Below are 22,323 nucleotides of genomic sequence, written 5' to 3'. Positions count from 1 at the left end.
TGTAGTCTATTGCATAAGTAATAGTTTGATCTTAGGAAATTATATTGTAAATGCACATTACTAGGCTTGCAACTAACCATATGTTGAGAATTGTTGCCTAATTGTCCTTAATGGTTTTAGAGCCTCTTCTTCCCAACCTCATGGCTTCATACATAGTGGATATCGAAGTTTTATGGTACAAATCAAGTACGAGCTTTCATGTCGTGTGTTTATTCTAAGTGAAGTTCATGTATACAACAACTATCGGAATTTCCAAGAAAGTTACCACTAATTTTGGACCTCGGTGCACATCACATTTTGAACCTTGGTGCACATCACTTTATCATGGTATAAAAACAGATTTCCCATTCATGTTTTCTTCTCTCATATCTCTCCCCGTGAGCCACACACTCTCATCACCCAAAATAGTTGTTTACCTATATAGTTTTGAAATTCATCACACGTGCGCGGGATGTGTTAAGATATAAGTCTCACATAGGGAAATGGAGCTTTGGTGATAGGTTTAAAAGGATTTGAGTCGAACCATTTAATTAATTTTGAATATAAACTTCAGTTCACTTTTTCATTCAAAACTAATTAGTAATAGATAGACTAACCCAAATCCTTATAAACACACAATATGAGATTTATATCTCAACAAAAAATTGTAGTATTGAACGAGAGCTTGGAAAATGATTGACAGCCAGATCAGGCTAAACTGTAAGTCTGTAACTGTAAGAATCGGATGACCAGCCATATCAAGCCCCCTTCCAAAAAGGAAGGAAAGACATGCAAGGAAAAACATAATGCCTGCAAAGAAAACTAAAATCTTTAGCCACATCTTCCGACCTGGGACAACAAGATAGCTTTGAAGCTTGCAAGTTTCAACTCTGAAAGAGTGGGAGTAGGGACTATGGAGACTTAAAATACACTTGTAAAGATCTACAAGGATGAACCGATCCATATGTCTAGCTTCACAGTTGAAAAGAATGCAACAGTGCATCTGTGCATGTAATATAATCAGCACTTTTTTATGCTGCACGACTTAAATGTATGCACCCCCAATAATGTTTATAGACTGTAGCAAACTGACTGCACTTGTTTATTCTGTAATCATCTTCCAATCTTAATTATGTGGTTGTATAGTTACAATGAGAAATTACATGGAAGATTAAATCTAATCCTACATTTCCCTCACTTGCTCCGGACCTCAATCCCATAATAATTACATGCTCTATGTACCTATGACAGCCTTACGGCTCCACAGGAGTAGTGTTGATTTTACCCAACTGGATACTGACGTTCTTGCCTGTTTCTTTGGTTTCTTCTTCTGTCCAAAACTTTTGATTCCCCCACTTCAATGGTGGAGCTTTATGATGATTTGATTAATATAAGTAAATGAATATGAATGAAGTGATATACCAGCATCCCAGGCTTCCTTTGGAAACTCCTCACTATTGGATTGCTTGTTTCTTAAAGAATGGCTTTTGGCATATCAGTAGTTTCTCATCACTGTTACTTTCCAGGTCTACGACACGTGCATCCCACTTCAGCCCTGTTGTCAAAGCTCTTGCTGATTCAATGAGAGAAGCTTTGTCATGGATGATCACCCAACCCTGTCAAACAACCAGTCCATCAGCAGCATATCGGAGCAAACCAAAAGCAACATGCACAGAAGCTTCACAAAAATAGAACAGTGAGGTTTTAATGGCACGAAAGGAAGAGTCCTGAAATCTTGTGTGGGTGTGTTCTGAACAATCAAGCTATTCAAACCGATACCAAGGCAAACTTAATACCGCAACCAATGATGAAACGTTAGAGCATCTGTTAGTTGCTCCCTAGATAATAATTATCCCTATAATTCATTTAACAGCTCTCCATTTGTTTGCACCACCAGACCCGAAAAAGTTATGAAGTTTATGTATATATGTAAGCATGCAGTAGTGGAGAGTTGTCACAAATGTACAAAAGAACCCATGATCCTGGCAACAACTTGCAATAAAGACACTAAGTAATGCATTGTACTTCAGGCAGACATGAAATGTGATATTAGCAGATGAATCTTTTTAAAAAGATCCGCAAGTGAATTAATGATGTTTTAATATGGAGACTATTGTACTCTGCAATCAATAACTCAAAGCATTTTTTGTTTTGAAGATCCAAACATAATTATTGCATGTAAGATTAATTCTGGTTCCCCTTAAAATCATTTCAAGTTGAATTTGAATAGACAGTACAAAAAAAAAATTAGACATGAAATGTGAAGACAACAATTTAAACGTACCTCTGGACGAAGCAATCGATCAATCTCAGTGAATAAATCAAGAATGGTACACCTGCGTTGTTGATCAGTTTCAATAGAAAGAAGTCCATGTGCATGCACCATATCGTAGGTTCTTGGATATGTTGGAAAGGGCTCACACCTAAAAGTTAAAAGTCGTTCCATCAATACAAGAAACTATTACATATAACAGACACAAATAGCAGATGAAGCATTTACAAAACAAGAGACAGTGATTTGAATCCAGGCATAAAAGAAAAATAATCTGGAGTTTATCAACTTAATAATCCAATAACTACCTAAAGAAAATTCAATGTATAGAACTTCACACTCATAAATATGATCATATCAGAAACAAAAACTCGGATAGTATCCGAAGAATATTTTAACATAATTGTAACATAATTTAACATTGATATTAAGGGCTTAGAATACTTTGGATGCTGTCAGACTTTTCCCCTATCAGCTGCTAAGCCTATAGGGGAAAGATCTACCCAATTAATATTTTAGCATAAGTTTTGTAACTTCAAAGTTAGATGATAACCACCAATAAAGTGAGGTATGATATTCTCCCATGAACAATCCAATCATTAGAACTGTTATGTCAGTCCAACATTTAGAGGACAAGCTTGAGGATATACCAACTGACAAACATTGAAGCTAGAGAACACCAAGCAATCTGCTGAATAAGACCTAGTTAGGTGTCTATTACCATTTGCCTGTAAGATCTATCCAATATATCCATACGACTCCGTAGTTATTCAATTAGTCTCTGCCCACTTCACTCTAAAACCCGCAAATAAAAAGAACTAGATACGTAATTTCTGGCTTGTAAAAAATATAATCAAGCCACAGGAGGAGGTACAAAACTCGGGTTATAACACGGTAAACTCTTAAAAGTTGAAAAATTAATCTTGGGGAGGTGTAATTTTTAGATTCTTAGTCAGTCAAAAAAGACACTGGTGCAGAAATGCTAGTTGTAAGACGATGTGCCGAAAAGAAACAGATTGAGAGAAAGGTAGCATACCAATCATGCAAAACACCAACAAAGCCCCTGTCCAGGATCAAGGGTATATAATTGGGACCGTTTGTTGGGACAACATTCATGACCCAGACAGACTTTCCAGCTTCCAATAGTGCAGAATTTAATCCACCAAATCGTGCATTCATGTCTAGTACATTTCTAAGCATGTTATATGGAGGTGAAGGATCCTCATCACCAGGCCTCTTTGGATGATCTGAGAATATTAATGGTGATAGAAGAGACCAATAATTACGGACTGCCATTTTCCAGGTTTCACCGTCCTCAGTAAGTTCTTCTTGGTGCAATCCTGAACAAACATTATACCACTAACGTTAAGAATACGACCAAAACCAAAATGAACAGGATCAAAGCACCACAGATCGAGGCCCAAGCTGTATCAGCAAGTTCATCAAGTTCTTTTATCTTTTCACAGTTGACACTGTAAAAGCTGTATGAAGAACATAGAGATTACCATATATAGCAAGTTCACTCTTGTTCAGGTTAGCCCTAGAAGGCCATGTTGCTCTTTGTTCAATGGGAATCCATCGGCGGTTCTGTGTTCCTCCAATGCAGGCTTGGAGTGGTCGGTAATATGGTGATTCAATATCATGGCCTTTACTGCATAGAGGGGGCCCTGAAACAGGTTTCCTAAAGAACCAAGCAGTTTGTACTATAAATTAGTTGCGACATTTATTCATTTGCATATGCAATGTAACTATAGCGATTTTTTTCACCCTTGGGCTCTCTTGGAACCAACATAAAACAAAAAGGAAATGAAAAGAAAAATAGAAACAATAAATGTTGGTTTCATTACCGTGAACTGTAACAATTCTTTTTACTTGTCTTTTTCCATACAACTGTTTCATCTTGCTGCGATACCATTTCCCAGCAGAGATTTTCTGCAAAATCATGCACTATATCCCACCTTTTCTTATTCACTTTATTGCGAAGAAATGTCTGAGCATTGGTAATAGGTGATGTCCAGACAAAGTATCCACCAGGCTTCAAAAGTCTATCAGCTTCAATCAAGAAAATCCCATCTGTGACATTTAACAGTTTCACACAGAATTCCAAGTTTAATAGCCATCCAGAGCCAGAAATTCACAAAAGGAGCTCAAACACAGTCCAGAAATGCTAAATTCTGTGCAAATGAAGGTTGTGCATCCCAACAACATTTTTATGTAAATTAGAATTCTTTTAATGTTTATTATTACAATAGTGGTTTTACAAATAGTTCGCATCGGTCCAACGTCAATACCTAATCCAACCAATTATCCACAAAGTATTACTAATTAAGTTGTATAAATATTATCCACTGAAGAGGGACCTAGTGAATTGCAACACATGCTAACAGAATAGTATTTCAACACAAAGAAGCAAGTGCTTATGTTTTTGTGGCTATGGATCATTACTTGTGCTGATTTTAAAGTGCTTATGTCTTGCGGCTATGGATTATTTCTAGTGTTGATTCTACATTTGAGTAGTGTATCCCACCTAAAATGACTGAGTTTACGGATATACCAACTAAGCATGGAGATATAGAAACCTGAAAATATAGAGGGCCTATCAAAGTAGCACTCTGTAATGAAAAGATACAGACTAATACCTCGTTGCTCCCAATCAATGCCACATCTTGCACAATGCAACATATCAAAAGAGAGAGATGGGTATGGTAACTGTTTTGAAGTGAAAGAACCAATCATAGCAGGGAGACCCCTTTCAAGAGTTAACTGCACTTGACTTCCTGAAGGCTCATAGTTTGCAATGCACATAGTTAGGAGCTGTTTAGAAAAGAGATGTGCTCCGAAACTACCATAGCCACATCCTATATCCAAGATGGTTCTCACCTGTGAATCGATGTAAAATTTATATTCATAAATTCAGACATAGTAAGAATTTAAGTTCAGTGTGACAAGAATACCAGGCTATCATGGACAGAAATACAAACTACACATAGTGCACCCTTATATCTAAAAGCGAAGATAACACGTGTATTCTATCATGGATATAATAAAAGCATACAAGATCTTCTGTCAATGATCAAGAAGTGAACAAAAATTAGAATACACTTACCCCAGCTTGGATGAAGTTAGATTCATTTCTGAGCCCTATCATTTCTGCAATTTGATGCGAGTAATCTTCAACTCCATCAAACATCAACGAGGCTGAACGGAATGAAATTTGTTCCTCTTCCAACATCATCATCCTATGAAAGCGCAATGAATATTGAAATTAAAGCAAAGATGAAGACAGTTCAAAACAACGCAATTGGAAAAGAAGAAAAATCCATGATTACCTCTTTGTCATGCTTCCGGAGGAAAGTACTTCCTGAGCTGTTAATTTTACATTTGTAGACCAGATGACATCTTTACCAGTAGGCCACCTTAGAGGAATCTTGTAATTCACAGGTGGTAGAACTAAACAATTTTGCCTCATTGCTTGCCCACAGTTCCGGTCATACTCATTGCCATCAGACAAACCCAAGGCAAGATTCTCCGAAACATTAAAGCAGGGGACATGATTTTCAAAATCCTGAGGACAAAAATCTATATCTCTCAATCGTGAAGAACCAAGAGAAAGCTCACCAATGTGCCATAAGTCAGAAACAAGTTGTTGCTGGAGTCGTCGATAGCCATGGTATATGTGACCTCTTGAAGTGGTGGAAATGGAGATTGTCCACCAAAAGGATCCAGTAAGAGCAAAAATAACAATCAATACTAAACTTAGTTTCAACAACAGCAGAGCTAACTTGTGCCTACTTCTAGGAGTGACAGCTAATAAGGGCTCTGATGCAAAGCCATTTTCACTAACTCCCTGTTTTGAGGGAGAAATTTCCTCCAAAAGTAGTCCAACCGGAATTTTAAATGCCAAATTGTTATGATCATACGAAGCTCTTTTATCCGAATCATCTTTATCTGTTTTATCTTTCATTTGAGAATCAAAATCATTGCTCCCACCCGAGATCCGTGCCCCTCGATGCAAAGGCCTGGCCATTTTTCCACTTCAAGATTACTGATGACCAAGCAACAAGAATTTGTTATATATGAGAAAGAGAATATACAATTAAAAGAAAACCAGTAAAGCTCAAACAAGAGAAGAACAAGATGAAACAACCTAAAATATGACAAACAGAAATCCCAGAAAAAACTAAGTATTTTAACAAGACTTTGCATATAAAGAACCCCAGATAAGTACTTCCCTTCAAAATCCCAAGAAATTGCACCAATAAGTCCCAGACCACGTCTCCATCCAAAAAAGTTTTTCTTTAATTTCTCCAGAACTTCATTGAAACAGTTGAAACATAAAGATTCGAAATTTCATCAAAATCCAGAATTAAGTTTCCACCCAACAAGCTTCAATAAAGGAAAGAACAGAATGTTATCCCTAAAGTACCATAATTCCATTACTAGATCCATTAACCCAACACCAAGAGACCCAATTTATGATTCAACTCCATGAAAAATAAAAGGTTTATACTTTCCTCAGAATCAATTGTAAAGAATAATCCCAGAAAACCAAAAAAGCAGAACAAAGTGATTTACACAATACTAAAGGGAATAGCAAAGGATTACATTTCCACAAAGCTAAAGATTTGGATCACTTTCACTGAGTTTCCCAAATGAGCTCTTACCAAAAAAAGTCAAGCTCATTTCTTTACCAAAAAATTTATACACAGAATCACAAAACAAACCCAGATAAAGAAAATGACCAAAACCCATTTAAGATCAAACCCACAACCACCCCAAAAATTCCAAAACAGTATCAAAACTCACTCAACATGAAAGCCAAATGTAGTCCAACTCAGAAGTAGTTGAAGAAAAAAACAGTACCTCTTTAATTGGGGGAAAACCAGAAACCCAACTCCAAAGACACAAAAAGAGAAGAGCTAGAAACTAGAAACTCTTGTATGAATGAATCATCAATCCTTGAACTGGGGTTCGGTCTTGGCTTACTTACATCTCACTTCCTCTCCCCACTTTGCTAACTATGCTCAGAGAGAGAGAAAGAGAGAGAAGGGGAGATTTTGTACCGATCCAATCACGACAGACAGAGCTCGTGAAAGCTGAACAGTGAATACTATGTCATGAGAGAGAGAGAGAGAGGGAGGATAAATATACTAGTTTTTATGAATTCTTGCATATAATAAATGCAAGGCTCCAACTATACTGTACTAATGAGCACGCAAGGTCTTACCATGCAGAAAGGCCACCGCTGCTGTAATTCCCCCCAACACGCTTATTTTAAGAGACAATTTGCAGGGGAGAGAAGAAAGCCACGAAGAAGGAAGAAGGAAGAAGGAAGAGGTGGTCTTTCAACGAAAGAGAAGGCTTACTGGTATTGGACTATTGGTCTCTCTCATGTATTCGTCTTCTGGCTTTTTACTGGAAGAATCATCATTTTGGTAAAAAAAAAAATATATTGACTCTAAATTACTTTAACGTTTATTGTCACGAGTTTTGTTTTGTTTTACTTTCTTCTTTCCTAGTAGAGAATCTATTTTGGGCTAGAACTAATTCGAAAACTAATGAACAATATAGAAGCATCAAGTACAAACAACAAGTTGCTACTCATTTGAAAACTGAAGGTGAAAGCTTAATATATTATCTTTTATTTTAGTTTTTTAGTGTTTTCATTTTACTATCTAGAATCCTAGATCACAGAATTTGGTCATTTCTTCCTACTGTATTGTCTATATAATCGGAAAATAGGTGTTACCTAGTCTTAGGTGCGTAGAATTTCGTATTGGACATGTTGAGATACAATAATAGTATATCAACTGATTTCAATTTGATGCTCTAATTTTTTGATTTTATATGATTTCAAGTCATGGTGCTGTACATCAATATTTATCCAAATGGTTAGCTCAAAATTATAATCACACATTAGCATAGTGGTGTCACTTTCTCACTGAAACACCAACCACCACACTAGTCCCCATCACCAATCTGCATTGGTGGTTTTTAGTTCAATTTCGGCAATAATTAGCCTCTAAAAACCCAGTTCAAATTCATCACCTCCTTTTTTTTTCTTTCTTAAATCTAAGTTCAAGTTCATTACTAAAGTGGATTATCGGCAAATAATTTTTGCATTATCTGGCCATCAGTGTGGGAGTTGTTTTCCTAACTTCAAAACTAATATGATTGATTCAACGGTCAATTACAGCCAAAAAATTTCGACCTGACGTAGCGAAATTTACCGAAATTTACCCTACATAAAAGAAAACGCCAACATTATGAAATCTTGTACAAAATAAAAATGTATACTTTGTAGCTCAAAGTAATATATGATAATATTAATAGCGAACAAAAAAAACCAAAATACATTTTCTTAAGTGAAGAATACCATTTTACCAATGTAAATGACTCCTTGTTACTTTCGAAAACGATGGGATATTGGGACAGATACCCACTCCATGTTCTGAAGAATAAAACTCCATAATCTTGGGAATTTTCCTTCGTACATGAGGAATTTACTTGCTGACTATGTGCTATTTTATTTGTATTTGCAAAGGTAGATCTCTGGAGGGGGGCATGTGACACCTTGTTTTATAACAATGTTGTATGGATCTACAATTTTGACTTGCCCCTAATTTGCCGGATATTTGGCTCTCTATTCCATTTTGTATAACCCCTAAAACAATGTTATAATGTATGCCCAACTCTGCACTTGCATTGCTTCTTAGTTTCTTACTAGCTCCACTCATTTAATATTACATAGCTTGAATCTCCCTATACCACAATTGACTTTGACATCAGGGGGAAAGGTTATATGTTTTCTTCATTCATACAATACAAAATGGTTATTCGGTTTTGTAAGACGTTTTCATCCGTCCAATTTGTTTTTACAAATAGTAAAGTATAAATTGGTTGTCTTTTAAGAATACATCACATCAGAAAACTATTATGAGATAATTTAGTTTAATTCATAACGATATACATTATATCAGATTCATAATAAAGAGACTTGTAAATCTATAACACAACACGCATAAATTTTTTTTAATTGTCTGTAAATAACATGCATGGTTTTTATTAAGAATGTTGAGAAAGAATCAAAGAATTAATCTTGGTATTAGTATATAGTTTTCAGGGTTGAAATCCAAGACAGATTTTCAAATGTAATTAGAGCATGGTTATCATTTCAAAGTGACAGGCCTCAGGTGTACAGCAAAGAGACAGAGACTTCTTAAAGATGGATTTAGCTAACTGAGACAGCAGAATCATAGCAGTAAATATATCTGTGTTAAAAAATCTAGCAAAATAAATAAGATTCAGAAAAATAAAAAAAATAAATTGAAAATTGTAATGCCAGGTTGTGTTCGGAGAATCAGCTCAAAGGCAACCCCTTTCCCCTTCCGTAGGGGAATCCATGGTAAAGTAGTCATTTTCCCGAGCTGGATATCAACGTGGCGGACTTTTAGTGGCGAATAGACATGGACCGCGCCGCAGCTGATCAAGTTAGGAGGGGGGAAAAGAGAAAAGAAGGGTATGACGAGATTTGATTGGGGTATGGTGGGGCCCAGTGTGCCGCGTTTTGGCTGTGTCGGTGGGACTGGGGGAGCGAGGTGACGCGGCGAAAGAGGAGGACGGGTGGAGATGTGTGCCGGGTCTGCAGGGAATCATGGCTTTCCCTGGAGTCACAAGTGTGAGCGGGAATTGTCTGTTTCTGAGTGGCGGTGGGGGCGCGTGGATTTAACACGCGGAATGGGGGGAAAACCGATGGGTAAACGAGTAAATGGTAAAATTAAATACAGGCTAGAAAAAATGGATACATTAAGTCGACATTGGGCGGCTGCTAGTTTATAGTGTGTTCAACATGGAGTAGACACGTACCCGTGCAATGCACGCACGTGTTATTTGTCAATTGGAGAAAGATGTAAAAATTTGTTCGTCGTTACTATTTTTAGTGTCTTTTCTTACAAAGAACAATATCGGCATAACACATTTTGGTAGTATTTATGTGACTTTATATAGTAGACATAAAGACACGAATTTTTTTTAGGGTGCTTCTAAATATACCAAGTAAATTTCTAAGTAGACCTAGTATTATTTTTATTGACATTTTTAACCCCATTTCAAGTTTGGAAAGAACAAAAAATACTAGTGCATTCATGCGTTCAAATCGAAGAGCTCATCCTCTATTCTCCATTCTCAATTGTCATGTTTCTTAATCAAGATAATTGTATATCGGCTAAACATAGGACAACTATAAGAGTTTTAAATAATTTGATCAATACTACCTAGAATGCCAAAATTATGGTGAAACCAGAACAACATACATAGATACAATGTGAATCTGAGGAGATACCAAGATTTGATAGACTGTAGAATGAGAATAGTGGTCGTGTGGTGGATTGTGTTTTCTTCCCTGATCTTCTTCTCCTTGTCAAATTTCATCTTTAATATAATAATTTTGCTATTTATAATTTTATGGGCTTTTGTATCTCAATTTAATGCAGAATCTTGAAGTGAAGCACAGATCTCACAAAGAAAAATATTGATTTGTCATGATCTTCAACAGCAAACATGAAACTTGAAACAGAGTTGCTAGTTTCGTTAAAAATAATAATAATAATAATAATAATAGCTATTTTTTTCTATTGATCTAAATTTGCTAATATAGGGGTAATGGGAAAATTTGTTGAAAAAAAAGGTTCTTGGGTCAACTTAGATATATGCTAAGTACATTTAAGCATCACCTTTTTTAAAAGTAGAAGCTTTTTTTTAATGATGAAGGAGTGTTTAGAAATTGGTTGATAAATTAGGAGACATTTCGAACTACCATTTAGGTTTTATACATAGAGCTCATACCTAGATGAAAGAAAATGCAGGTGGAACCCTAACAAGACTACTATTGTGCTGAATTTTTAAGATTATTCTAGGATAGGCATTGGAGAATAATCTTTAAAAATTCAGCACAATGGTTGTCTTTATTAGTTAGGAGATAGACACTTAACGTATTTAGTAATCCTCATAGTTTAGGACAGACATTGACATTTAGATGGTGATTGCTTCTGCTTAAGCGATGGTTCGTGCTTTGACTCCATTCATAGGTTGGTAATGCCACTATATCGTGGCGTCAACATTTGAGTTTGTTTTTATGCTCACCAATTTAACCTTGTGGCATATAATAGTTAGTCTATATTAAATTTTGGGTAAAGATCGAATCGTAATCATATGGCACGACAAGAGGTGCCAGCTAATTGATTAGGACTCGCCTATGGACAAGGGCATGTTCTGATAAGAGGTCCCTCAGTTAGTGATATATATTATCTCCTAAGGTATGGGATGAGATTGTATTTATCGTATAATTTGAGTAACAAGTGTGTAAATGTGTGATACAAGACGAAACCGAAGTAATTCTATAATGAAAGATCGACTAGTTTATCATAAGATTTTGGCAATTGATTAAATCGCGTGCTTGTAGTACAATGAAGTTCTATGCAAATCTAAGACAACAATACGAATTTGTATTATTGTCAAGATGCATTCCTAAGATGTCATTTTACGTGTTCAACACTAGTGTCTACTGTAACTGTTTTATCATTTTACTAATACTCGATCCGTTTATCCTATATCATTTATGAGAGCTGCCAATGATTCTGATGTCATGGTTGGGTAATTTTGAAGTAAGCAAAGAGATCGAAAATTAGAATTAATAACATGCATGATCTTGATCATTGTCCACCTTCTTCAAACTCGATCTTCATGGGTTAATGGAAACACTGACAGATAAAATGGGACCTCTCGGCGGCCTTTGTCTTTAGAGTTTGGCTATTCCGAATTTCCGATTCGTACTAAACTGTCTCCACAATTGGTATATTTTAACAGCTGAAATAGAAGAGATCGAAAAACAGCACGCCTTTTTGGTGGAAATCCATTTTGCATGGTAGATAGAATAGTGTACGCCATTGAGTCGAGTAAACTATCTGCGGCCTACCTGCTGATTGAGGTGGGGTTGGGATTTTGCTATAATGCTAGGTTTCTTTTTGATGCATACCTTATGTGCATGTTTGGTACCTCTCACTATTGTGTACCTCCCTCATTGTTAATTCTGAGGAGGACTCATGAGAGTAGGCTTAACCTACACTAATTTTGTATTGTGTTTGGTGCTGTCAATCTTACCCAGCTTCAACAATCTGTATTTTCTTCTGCACAAGCTCATCTCTGTTCTGACCATGCACCCAAAACTTCACGGCCCCAATATCTTTCACAATCTCATACCTCTCTATGGAAACTTCAACTTATTCAACAAACAAAAACTTGCGAGAATGATCTAACCCAGATGTCATCTTTCTACATTATACAATGTCATCAATTTAAATCAAATTTTGCAATACCCAAATCTCCAATCATCTCTAATCTGAAGTTGAAATGAAAAGATGGAAAAGATCAATGTTTGGAAGAGATCAGAACCCAAAGCAAAAGAAGAGAAAAAGGAATTAGGCTCAAATAGTAAGAAACTGGAGGAAGAATCCAATTGGATTTCAAGAGAATCGATCAAACTTACCAAAATGAAGATTAAGGAGACGACTGGAGCTTCAATTCTTCAATGAAATTGTCAAAGAGGATGGTGATGGTGATGCTCTGTAATTGTTGCCAATCGGTGAGAAGATGGTGCGGTGGTGTGAGCAGACGAGAAGAGAGAATGAATTCCTTAGCTAAGGGTCGGGTTTTGCTCAACCTTCGCTAAGGGGAGTTAAGGAAGCGTTTCTAATATTTCGGTCTTACGCAATGTCATTTAAGTTAGTACCGAAACGCAACAAACACCCGACTAATATCTTATCAGTCCTTATTTAAGGTTGTGTGGGATAGTACAATGTAACAAACGTGCACTATACCTACTAGCCGAGTTGTTTTGCTGCCAGTCGAAAAAAAAAATTAAGTCATTAAATATGACTTTTTAAATGCGATAAAGTTTGAAATGAGACGACTGTATCTAAGAATGCTTTCATATTAGGAATAAAATTGTAATGAGTAAGTGCATGTATTATCATAATTTTCCAGGACATAGATATTTCCAAGTACCATACAAGGTGCAATTGCAAGAATAATATGCATCTCATGTTAGGTACGTTAGTTTTTCAACTATGTTAGTATTGTTTGACGCCTCACTGAATGAGTTTTGTAGACACCGTTTTTCTTGTCCTTATTTTTGTAATTTCATTTGTTGCTGATTTGCTATGATTGTCCAATTTACTATTTTTCCCTTTAATTATAATATTATACGTACAACCTAATTTTCACACACCGCTCGGAATCTTAGTGACTTTTGAATAGTTGGTGATCTAATGAAAAGCTGATATTACATATAAATTTGTCTACCATTTCTACTTTTGTAATGCAAAACAAAGGGTAGATAAATTTTTTTATGCATTGAACGAAATGTAGATTTATAGATCTTCAAGATCACTATAGTGCTTCATAATCAACATCATCGATATATCTTTTATACGTAGCACCCACACATACCTTTCCAGAAACAAATATAAGAAAGACGAGGGCATTCACATTAATGAAGTCTTTTGGTTAACTACCAAACCCTAAGTGGATCTTGATCCCTCTTTGACTCTAATGTGTTCCACTAGTTGTTACTTGATTAGAGAACTCAATTCCACATGAGGCACTACGTCGGTGTCTTCAATATTTCCTAAACCATAGTTGACTTGTACGTAATTTCTGGTTCTCTATTGGAAATGGAAAACAAATCATAGAATTAGCTAGGCATAATTATCGCTAATAATATCAGTAATTGACAAACAAACTGGACCGCTTTATTAGGTTTTAGGCCACCATCCTTCCAAATTTGTTTCAGTCTACAAAAACAAATTACAGGTCCAATATTCACATCAGAATTTCAGAATCCACAGCCAAAACAAAAATGTCAAATACCTTGGCAATTTGACACAAAAAACCAAAACTAGGTCGATATATATTTTAGTATTGTCGTCGATTTGTTTTCATTACAATAATTGGTGATCGGGAATCCTTAAAACACGGTATTGTTTGTGTTTTCTAAGAGATTATCATTGTTTTCTAAGAGGCTTTTCTGGGTTCTCATTCATATCTGACCTATCTGTATTGCACTAGCATGTCAGCCACCGGCTTTCCTTGTGTGTATTTTATGGTGGGGGACATTGATAAGCCGAACTATTTAGTTAAGATTGGACTTGCTAATAATTATTGAGCAGTTCATAGTCGACTTATGTCACTTGTACCCAAAAAAATAGTCGACTCATGTCAATTAATTTTTTTTATTTTTTATTTTGATTCACGACAATTACTTGTTTCATTCGGGACCCCAATATTTATGGACACTTACTTGTGCGAGCAGAGGACAGTCCACAACCGGAACTATATAGTATCCTTACAGCTGAAGGTAATAACGTCGGCATGACACTAATCACTTGCAGGGCCCCATGTGAAATGGTTTCAGCCCGGTACTGCATCGGGCGCCCTAGCCACAGTAATATCCTCAGCGGTCTAACAAAAGCCGAGCTCTTCGCTTTCAAGGCCCATAAAAAAACTGAGGTATGTAATGTTATGGTTAACAATCGAACTCGTAACCAATGCCACGTTTAAGTCCTAATCAAAAAAATTGCCGCGGTCAACAATCACTACACCACACCCATGGTTCTTAATCTTAATTATTGAGACATTCTCAATTATTAGTTCAATGTTATTTTGAATTAAATTCTGATGATTTGTTGATAACGTGCACTATGCGCACGCTTGAAAGTTCAAAAATCAATTAATTAGCTAGTAATTGGAATTGCATATTGATCAAATTTTGAAGTCGTTGTTTATCATTTACATACTTTAACGACTAAAAACATGTCAAAAGATATGTAAGTCCTAACTCTTCTTTTTTACATTTATTTTGCCTTGAAATGCTTAAATTAGTAAAATTTGTTCATACTTCATAGTTAATTCTTACTACGTGCATAAATACATAATTCATACATTGTCGGACATATGTATAAAGCCACAGACATCAAGATGTTGACTGCTCTGGTCAGTTTTAATTCTTTCATCCATATTGAACATGGAGAAAACTTTGTAGCCGATGCGATAAAAATTATGCCATCAATTAGTCAGAGTTCAAGCTTGGAGTCACTCCCTTTCCCTTTCCCTTTCTTCTTCTAGCTCAGAATTTTTTTTCCGATTATTTAACTTTTAGCTACTGTAGGGATTCTAGTGTAATTTTTAGTTGCCTTGTAAAAAAAATTCAGACAATTGTTTTCTTTTAGCAATCATAAAATCGATGTTAATTGCACTGGTCAACAACAACACAGGACGAGTGATGTGAATTGAAAGTGGGGAGTTGTTATTGTTCGTGCTATGTGACAAGTGTTTTAAGATTAAGACTCAACAAGCTTTATGTCTAAATCATGATCTATCAAGTTAAGCTAGCTATATGAAGCTGGCATGAACTGAATCATCAGAAGCAATATCCTATTAATTGTGAATTTGCAACCATAGTATATATCAATTACTTAACTTCAAATATAGTACGTAGAAATAAATATACCACATGAAATCGGAATAGACATAACATTGCTTTGAGCAAACTTGTCAGGACCGCAATATGAGAAGTTCTTGTGTGGGGTGAACGCATCACGTGTTAGTGAGGTTGTCCAATAAAGACATAGTTGCGGGGTATTTTGGATATAATATTTATTTAAATGGGGGCAAAACAAGAACTTAGAAATAAATTGATTGATTTTTATTGGTTTGCCACATAGTCACGTAGTGGGGGAGTCTTCACCTAAGAATTTTTCTCACAATTTATATCAAGTTGGCCCTAACTCGTATTTCTTCAATGCTTTTTATATATACTAGCATTATTCCACGCGCCAACGCGCATGTAGAATGTAGAAGAACGTGGGTGCTTAATGTTTTACTACTCATAACCAACCTATTTTTTTATTATTTGAACGTGTCATATCGATCTTATATCCCGTTATTTGGTAAAGTTTGTGAGAAAATGTGATTTCATTGTTTTAATTTTATTTTTTTACCATTAATATATTTTATAACCAATTTAATAAATCAAGGATAAAGCATAAAACATGTGTCAGAGCTCATGCAGTTATGTATGGTAAATTCTTTAATTAATAGAGATAGCTCACGATATAATTTCCTCATTGTCAAAAAAAAGTTGCATATGTTAGAGCATCCGCACCGGCAATCAAATGGGGAGATGGTGCTCAAGCACTCAAGTATGCCAATTGATAGACGATTTGGCAATTCTTTCACTCCCAGTGCATGCAGTTGATGCTTCCAATCATACATGTAAAGTATCGGCATTCGCCTTTAGCTAGTAGTCGTGTGGTGGTCTGTCGATGTTAAACTACGGAGGTATCTTAGACCATATAGGTAAACCACTTAGCTACAAAACTCCTTCATACATTTCAGGGTAGTCGATTCCCCAATCCTTGTAATTTTAGTATGATACGCGACTGGCTCGTATGCCAGCATTCATAGAGCCCCAATCATCCTTTGTTGGGGAAGTAGCCCTAGCAAACCAGTGACGTCTTCTCCTTGATGTCAAGATTGGTCGTGGTTGCAGAGTTCCGTCATGATAATATTAAATCGGTATTTGATCATCATGTACCTCCGGAGAAAGTCTTACACGTTGAAAATTGGACGTTCAATGAAGTAATCTTCCATGAGATTGCGTCCCTTGGATAGACTATAACGTGACTTATTCAGTTTTTTACCGCAACGTGAACCGTTTGGTCGTGTTGGTTCATCGTCGTGTTGTGCTTCCGCCATGACCACCTGCTTATTGAAGAATGATTACTTCATATCGTCATCCTCTTCTTGTTGACGTTGTCTTGGCCTGAAAAAATTGTGAAAACTGAAAGGATTCATCAGGGTGATGAACAATAAAATGTTTGCTAAGTGTTTAGATAGAAGGATGAGTTATATGCTTGGATTCTTCACAATAGTGTGAGTATAGAATGAGTGATATTAGACGTTTCATAACCAATTGGTCGAAAATCTTACCAGAAATCTGGTCCAATTATTTTGCTGACAATGACACGTGTCAATTCTTTATTAGTCGAAAATCTTTATCGAAAATCTGGTATAATTATTTTGTTGACAATGACACATGGCAGTGACACATGTCAATTCTCTATTAGTCGAAAATCTTTTTGGAAATCTTGTATAATTATTAAGTCGATAACGATACGTAACATATTATTATTGGTTGTAAATCTATCTGGTAAATAATTTTTTTATTATTTTATAATAAGATAAAATTGAATTGCTAAAGTAAATTATGAATATGTGTGTGCAAAAATCGATTTACTTGAGTAAAATATAAAATTGATTTTCTTAGAACAAAATTTATTTTTACTCCCACCTATTAAGTGAGCAAAACCAATTTATAGGTATGGATGCTCTTACATTTTGTTTGAAAAGAGTCTCTTACTAGAACTCTACAACAACAGCCTATCCAACCTTGTTTTCCACGTGAGATCTAACATTTCCCAGTTTGAGCTGTCAATGGAGAATGGGGTATTATCAGTTCGAAGTTGGCCATGGCGGCATGACCAGTTGACTGCGATGTTTGTGGCAGCAATGTTCTTCTGTATATTCATAAACCCTGATGAGGGATCACCAAGAATTATTCCACATACGTAGGATGCAGATCGATTAGATTTGAAACCCAGTAATAGTACGTTTCAATTCTAAAACAAGTGCAGATTAAACCATGCCCATTGTGTCGGTTTGAAACCCCACGCACGACCCCGCACTACATGTGAGGTCGTTAAATGATACATGATCGAGAGGATGATGGTGCTTGCTTCTACTGGCTTAGCTTGTTGTTGAATTAATGTACGTACTTTTGGATTTCTATGATGGTGATTTTGGGTGAAGACTATGTTCCCATGCTTTGCCTAAATTCGATCAGGCATAACATGCATACATGTGCTGAGCCTTCCGATCCACGTTAGAAAGAGTAGAATCGAGTCACCTCGATCTGGGCTTCATGAGGCTAGGTTAGTTTTCATCCCTGGGTATATTTACGATGGATCTGAAAAGGCAAAGATATATGCATGCAGTAATTAATAACCCTATTTCGACATTCAAAGGCTTTTGTGATCGAATAAGCTAATAAATTAAAAGTTGAATACAAATGATGGAAATTAAAGAAATTTTATGAATAAACTATATTAAAACATCTATAAATTAATAGGTTATAGACTGAGAAAATTTATTATTTTAGCGATATATTAATATATCGATAAATTAACAGATATTAACAACTTATTGTTTCAGGATGAAAATTGTGTATTATGGAATGATATGAGGGCATATATATATAAGCATTATATCACCTGAATCCCGCAGAATTCGGAGTCCTAATATATTACAGAGATGCAAATCTATCTCTAACAGGAAACCTAATAAAGCTAAGACACACACAAGGGTAGAATAATAATTCTCTCGTAACACTCCCCCTTGTGTCGCATGCCTAGGTTGCATGGTGCACACATCGTTGCCTCGGTAAAAACCTTGTCAAGCAAAATAAAAACCACTTGGGTAAAAACAAAAGCTTGATCGAAGGGAAAAAGAGCAAAACACACCGTCTACATTTGATAGCATCATGTGAGGTAGACTCCCCTTGAAGTCTACGAAATAACTCCCCCTGATTAGTGCCATAATTATGGAGTACAAAGAACAACGTATACAACGTTCATTACATGCTTCTCAAACGTAGTCTTGAGCTAATAATTAATCATTAATCTAGCCACACATCCTTAGATCATACATGTTATACTTAGCCAAACTTAAATCTTAGGAAACAAGATTGCATAACAACTCAAAACAAGAGTTTCCAATAAAAACCAGATTCTCGGGTAGAATGACATTCACTCATTTAAACGGCCATAACTTATTCGTCAAAATAGATATTAGCGAACCATAAAATGTTCTGGAAAGTAGACACCCGTGACTTTCCAATGACATAAAGTTCACAACCTAATTCGATCGGAGCAGTTCACAGTGCTATGTTGAAGTTGACTGACTTGCAAATTTCAAGACAGAACTGTCCTATTTTGTTAAACGGCCATAACTCACTCAATATGATAGATATGAACAAATGTTTGATGTCCCTGGAAAGTAGACACATAGACCTTTCCAACGGTACCAATTTCACCATATTTCATCGAGCGATCTGTCTTGTAGGCCTCGTTGAAGTTGACCTACGAAACTGGACATATTCTGATTTGTCACATTCAATGTGTCTTTCACAAAGGAATGGGGGAATTGACCAATGAAGGACTGATTTTGGTCCGAATCGGAACCGTATGTATCATTTACGCTACCAGTGTCGACTGCTACACCAAGGCGTACGTTGATGTTGCTGAAGCTGCCGGCAGCGTTGGTGTGGATAAGATTTATGTTGGTTCACTAAGTGTAGAACTAAACTCATGTCAAAGGAGCAATGCAAGTCCAATGACGATGCATAGGCGCAGAGTTAATCATGTCATAATGAAAGAAATAGTGTTCCAACAACACTTACATATATGAATCTATAGCTCATTGAATCTCTTCATCATCTTTATTTAAACGGAATAGAGAATCAAGAATTAGCTTTCATATGAACACATATGGGTATGAGTTCTTGCAATCGATTGTACTACATTCTCTCGAACGTCGCAATCTGATTACATAAGCTCTCCGTGGTCTGGAGGCATTTAAAGCCCCTCGGGCACTCTCATATCTGCGTCAAGATCCCTTTACAGATATTCTATGACCACTATCATATGCTGCAAATCAGTTTGCATGGACACTACTACTGATCAAGTAGCGTAAAGCAATTATGTCCATAACGAGATAATATAACTCATCGTAGTCAATACTAGGATAATGAGACAATCTTTGCGCCATAAGTCATGCATATATCGCATGACTTCATCTTCTCATTACACTGATGAACAACGACCAACATAACAAGTCTAGTTCAACCTGTATTGATTCTTTCCACTTCGGTCAAGTTGCTCATCGTTGATGCTTTACAACGGAATAAAAGCATAATCGAATACATCATCAATCATGGAAAATCAATCCATTAAACACACATGCGCGCTGTATACGATTAATTCGTGAGATTTTTATTCTTCTCTAACATCAACAAAAGGAGTATGTAGCGTCCCACAAAAACTTAGTTGATACACATGTTTAGAGAATATCTCTTGATGATGGGCGAAACACTTGTGCCTACACACCTCACTTCTTTCTGGTTTTGATTCCAGAGAATAATGGTCTCCTCCTCATCTAGGTAGGAGCCAAGACCGAAGCTATGACCCTTACTAGTCCATATTTGCGTTTGCCGCTCTTGTTTTGTGGTGCAATACCACGGGCGCCGACAACACCACAACGTACGATGGTGCCATCGCCGGCTTCCTTCCCAGTGTCAGGGATGGTTCCAATGGTGCTAGGACCAGGTCATATGAAATTCTCCCATATTCTGAGAGTTCCAACCTTACCGACACATCACAGCATTTATGTGCGATCTCGTCACTTTAGCAATATCGGTAAAGTCATTGAGCATCAAATCTTTGACTTTCTGGAGGTAGATAATGCATTGCACATTTGCTCACTTTGAGTAGTGCGGGATCTTAATGAGACATAGTGCCACACCACGTCAATTCCTGGCGTTAAAACCGGAATGGGTGCATTCCATATCGCCCCCAACGACGGGAAGTATGTCTCATCAAAGTGACTGTATGCTAATATCGCAGGATAGAGATCAACGGTTGTAGATTGGAAAAAGCAGACAAGTGTTGGTGATTCATAAATCATAACTAACCAGGATATTTAATCGTTGCAAGTAGACCCATTGAGATAACTACAATAGAGGCACATAAACAACTTTAACCAAATAGGCGTTCAATGAAAAGAACGTTGAGATCGTATCCAGTAACCATCTGGTACGCATTAAACGCTTGACAAGTTTTGGGTCTAAAACGAATAAGTGTCACTGCATGCAACATCATTACATATCCCCATGCAAAAATCGGTAGGTTAGTACCCATAACCAAGTCCGAGCTCTGCTGAATCGTGCAATGAATGAACATGAGGAATAATATGTTCAACAACGATCCCAGTAGATATGCCGAACGAAATCATCAAAGTCATAGAGGTGAACTCTCCAACGGTATCCAATCAAATAGGTTTGAGAGGATGAGAAGGGTGGTGAGCCCTTAGTATGATGATCATAGCTAAAAACTTAGCAAATGTAGCATTCCTTGTGGAAAGCAAAGCGACGTGTGACCAACGCGTCGATGCTCTTAACCTATACCATAAAAATACCGATAATGTCCGCATTCGGCTGGATATGGTCCACTAATGTCACCTTAAATACTTTGTAAGAATGGAATGTTCTCGGTTGGAGCCTTAGCAAATAAGGACTTCCTTGAAATTCAAAAGAACAAGCTTTGCAAAATGAGCGATGAGCATATGAGATTGTCATGGAGGCATTAGAAAACACGGGAGGCATCACAAGCTCCTGTGAAGGAGGGGATGCCGCCACTGACACCCGGAATGCCATGGAGCCACCGAGAGGGGCAAGCTCGGCCTCACTGTGCATGGCACGGATAGGCACAGCCTCACCGTGTGGAGCACGGGTGAGGTGATCCTCCAATCGATTCGTGAACATTAAAAATAGATGATCATGTGGATTTCAAAGAACTCGAATCATCACATCTCGTTCAAAATGACCAAAAAATGATCATGTCAAAACCGAGAAGACAGTAAAACTGAACCCATGATTCAAAGAATCTTAAGTTACATAAAGCTACTGCTGCAGGCAAGCAAAGCTATGTCCGCAGGCTAACAAAGCTATTGTCTAAGCTTGAAAAAACTATTGTCAATGAAATCTGACATATTTATTCATGTCCATTCTTAACACAAATATCAGGATGAAAATTCATCATTGGCATGTAGAGCCTTTGAAAACTTAGCAAGGCACGAAGATATAAAACACAATCTCCGCACGAGATCCGTAAAACAACTACCTG

General features: G+C 36.6%; 2 protein-coding genes across 4 annotated transcripts in view; both read right to left on the bottom strand.

The window, feature by feature from the left end:
* LOC126796238 (14-3-3 protein 7-like) overlaps positions 1 to 22,323 on the bottom strand; it is a 294,280-nt gene that overhangs the window by 45,585 nt on the left and 226,372 nt on the right. The window lies entirely within an intron of this gene.
* On the bottom strand, positions 1,061 to 7,589 carry LOC126796222 (probable pectin methyltransferase QUA2). Its single transcript, XM_050522986.1, has 10 exons — positions 7,479 to 7,589; positions 7,115 to 7,347; positions 5,581 to 6,296; positions 5,358 to 5,490; positions 4,891 to 5,131; positions 4,099 to 4,324; positions 3,757 to 3,932; positions 3,288 to 3,591; positions 2,264 to 2,402; positions 1,061 to 1,595 (listed from the first exon to the last, which is right to left on the bottom strand). The coding sequence occupies exons 3-10, from the start codon at positions 6,276 to 6,278 to the stop codon at positions 1,434 to 1,436; spliced, it is 2,079 nt and encodes a 692-aa protein (XP_050378943.1). The 5' UTR covers positions 6,279 to 6,296; positions 7,115 to 7,347; positions 7,479 to 7,589; the 3' UTR covers positions 1,061 to 1,433.

Source organism: Argentina anserina, chromosome 5, assembly GCF_933775445.1.
Source record: "Argentina anserina chromosome 5, drPotAnse1.1, whole genome shotgun sequence".
Lineage (NCBI taxonomy): Eukaryota > Viridiplantae > Streptophyta > Magnoliopsida > Rosales > Rosaceae > Argentina > Argentina anserina.
Note: the sequence above shows the minus strand (reverse complement) of the source record. Positions and strands in the feature narration are given on the sequence as shown.

Coding starts and splice junctions, on each gene's coding strand:
- LOC126796222 (XM_050522986.1), bottom strand. CDS start 6,278: ATGGCCAGGCCTTTGCATCGAGGGGCACGGATCTCGGGTGGGAGCAAT. Junction 3,592..3,756: donor GAGTGAACTTGCTATATATG/GTAATCTCTATG, acceptor ATGTTTGTTCAG/GATTGCACCAAGAAGAACTT. Junction 2,403..3,287: donor GTTGGTGTTTTGCATGATTG/GTATGCTACCTT, acceptor TTTAACTTTTAG/GTGTGAGCCCTTTCCAACAT.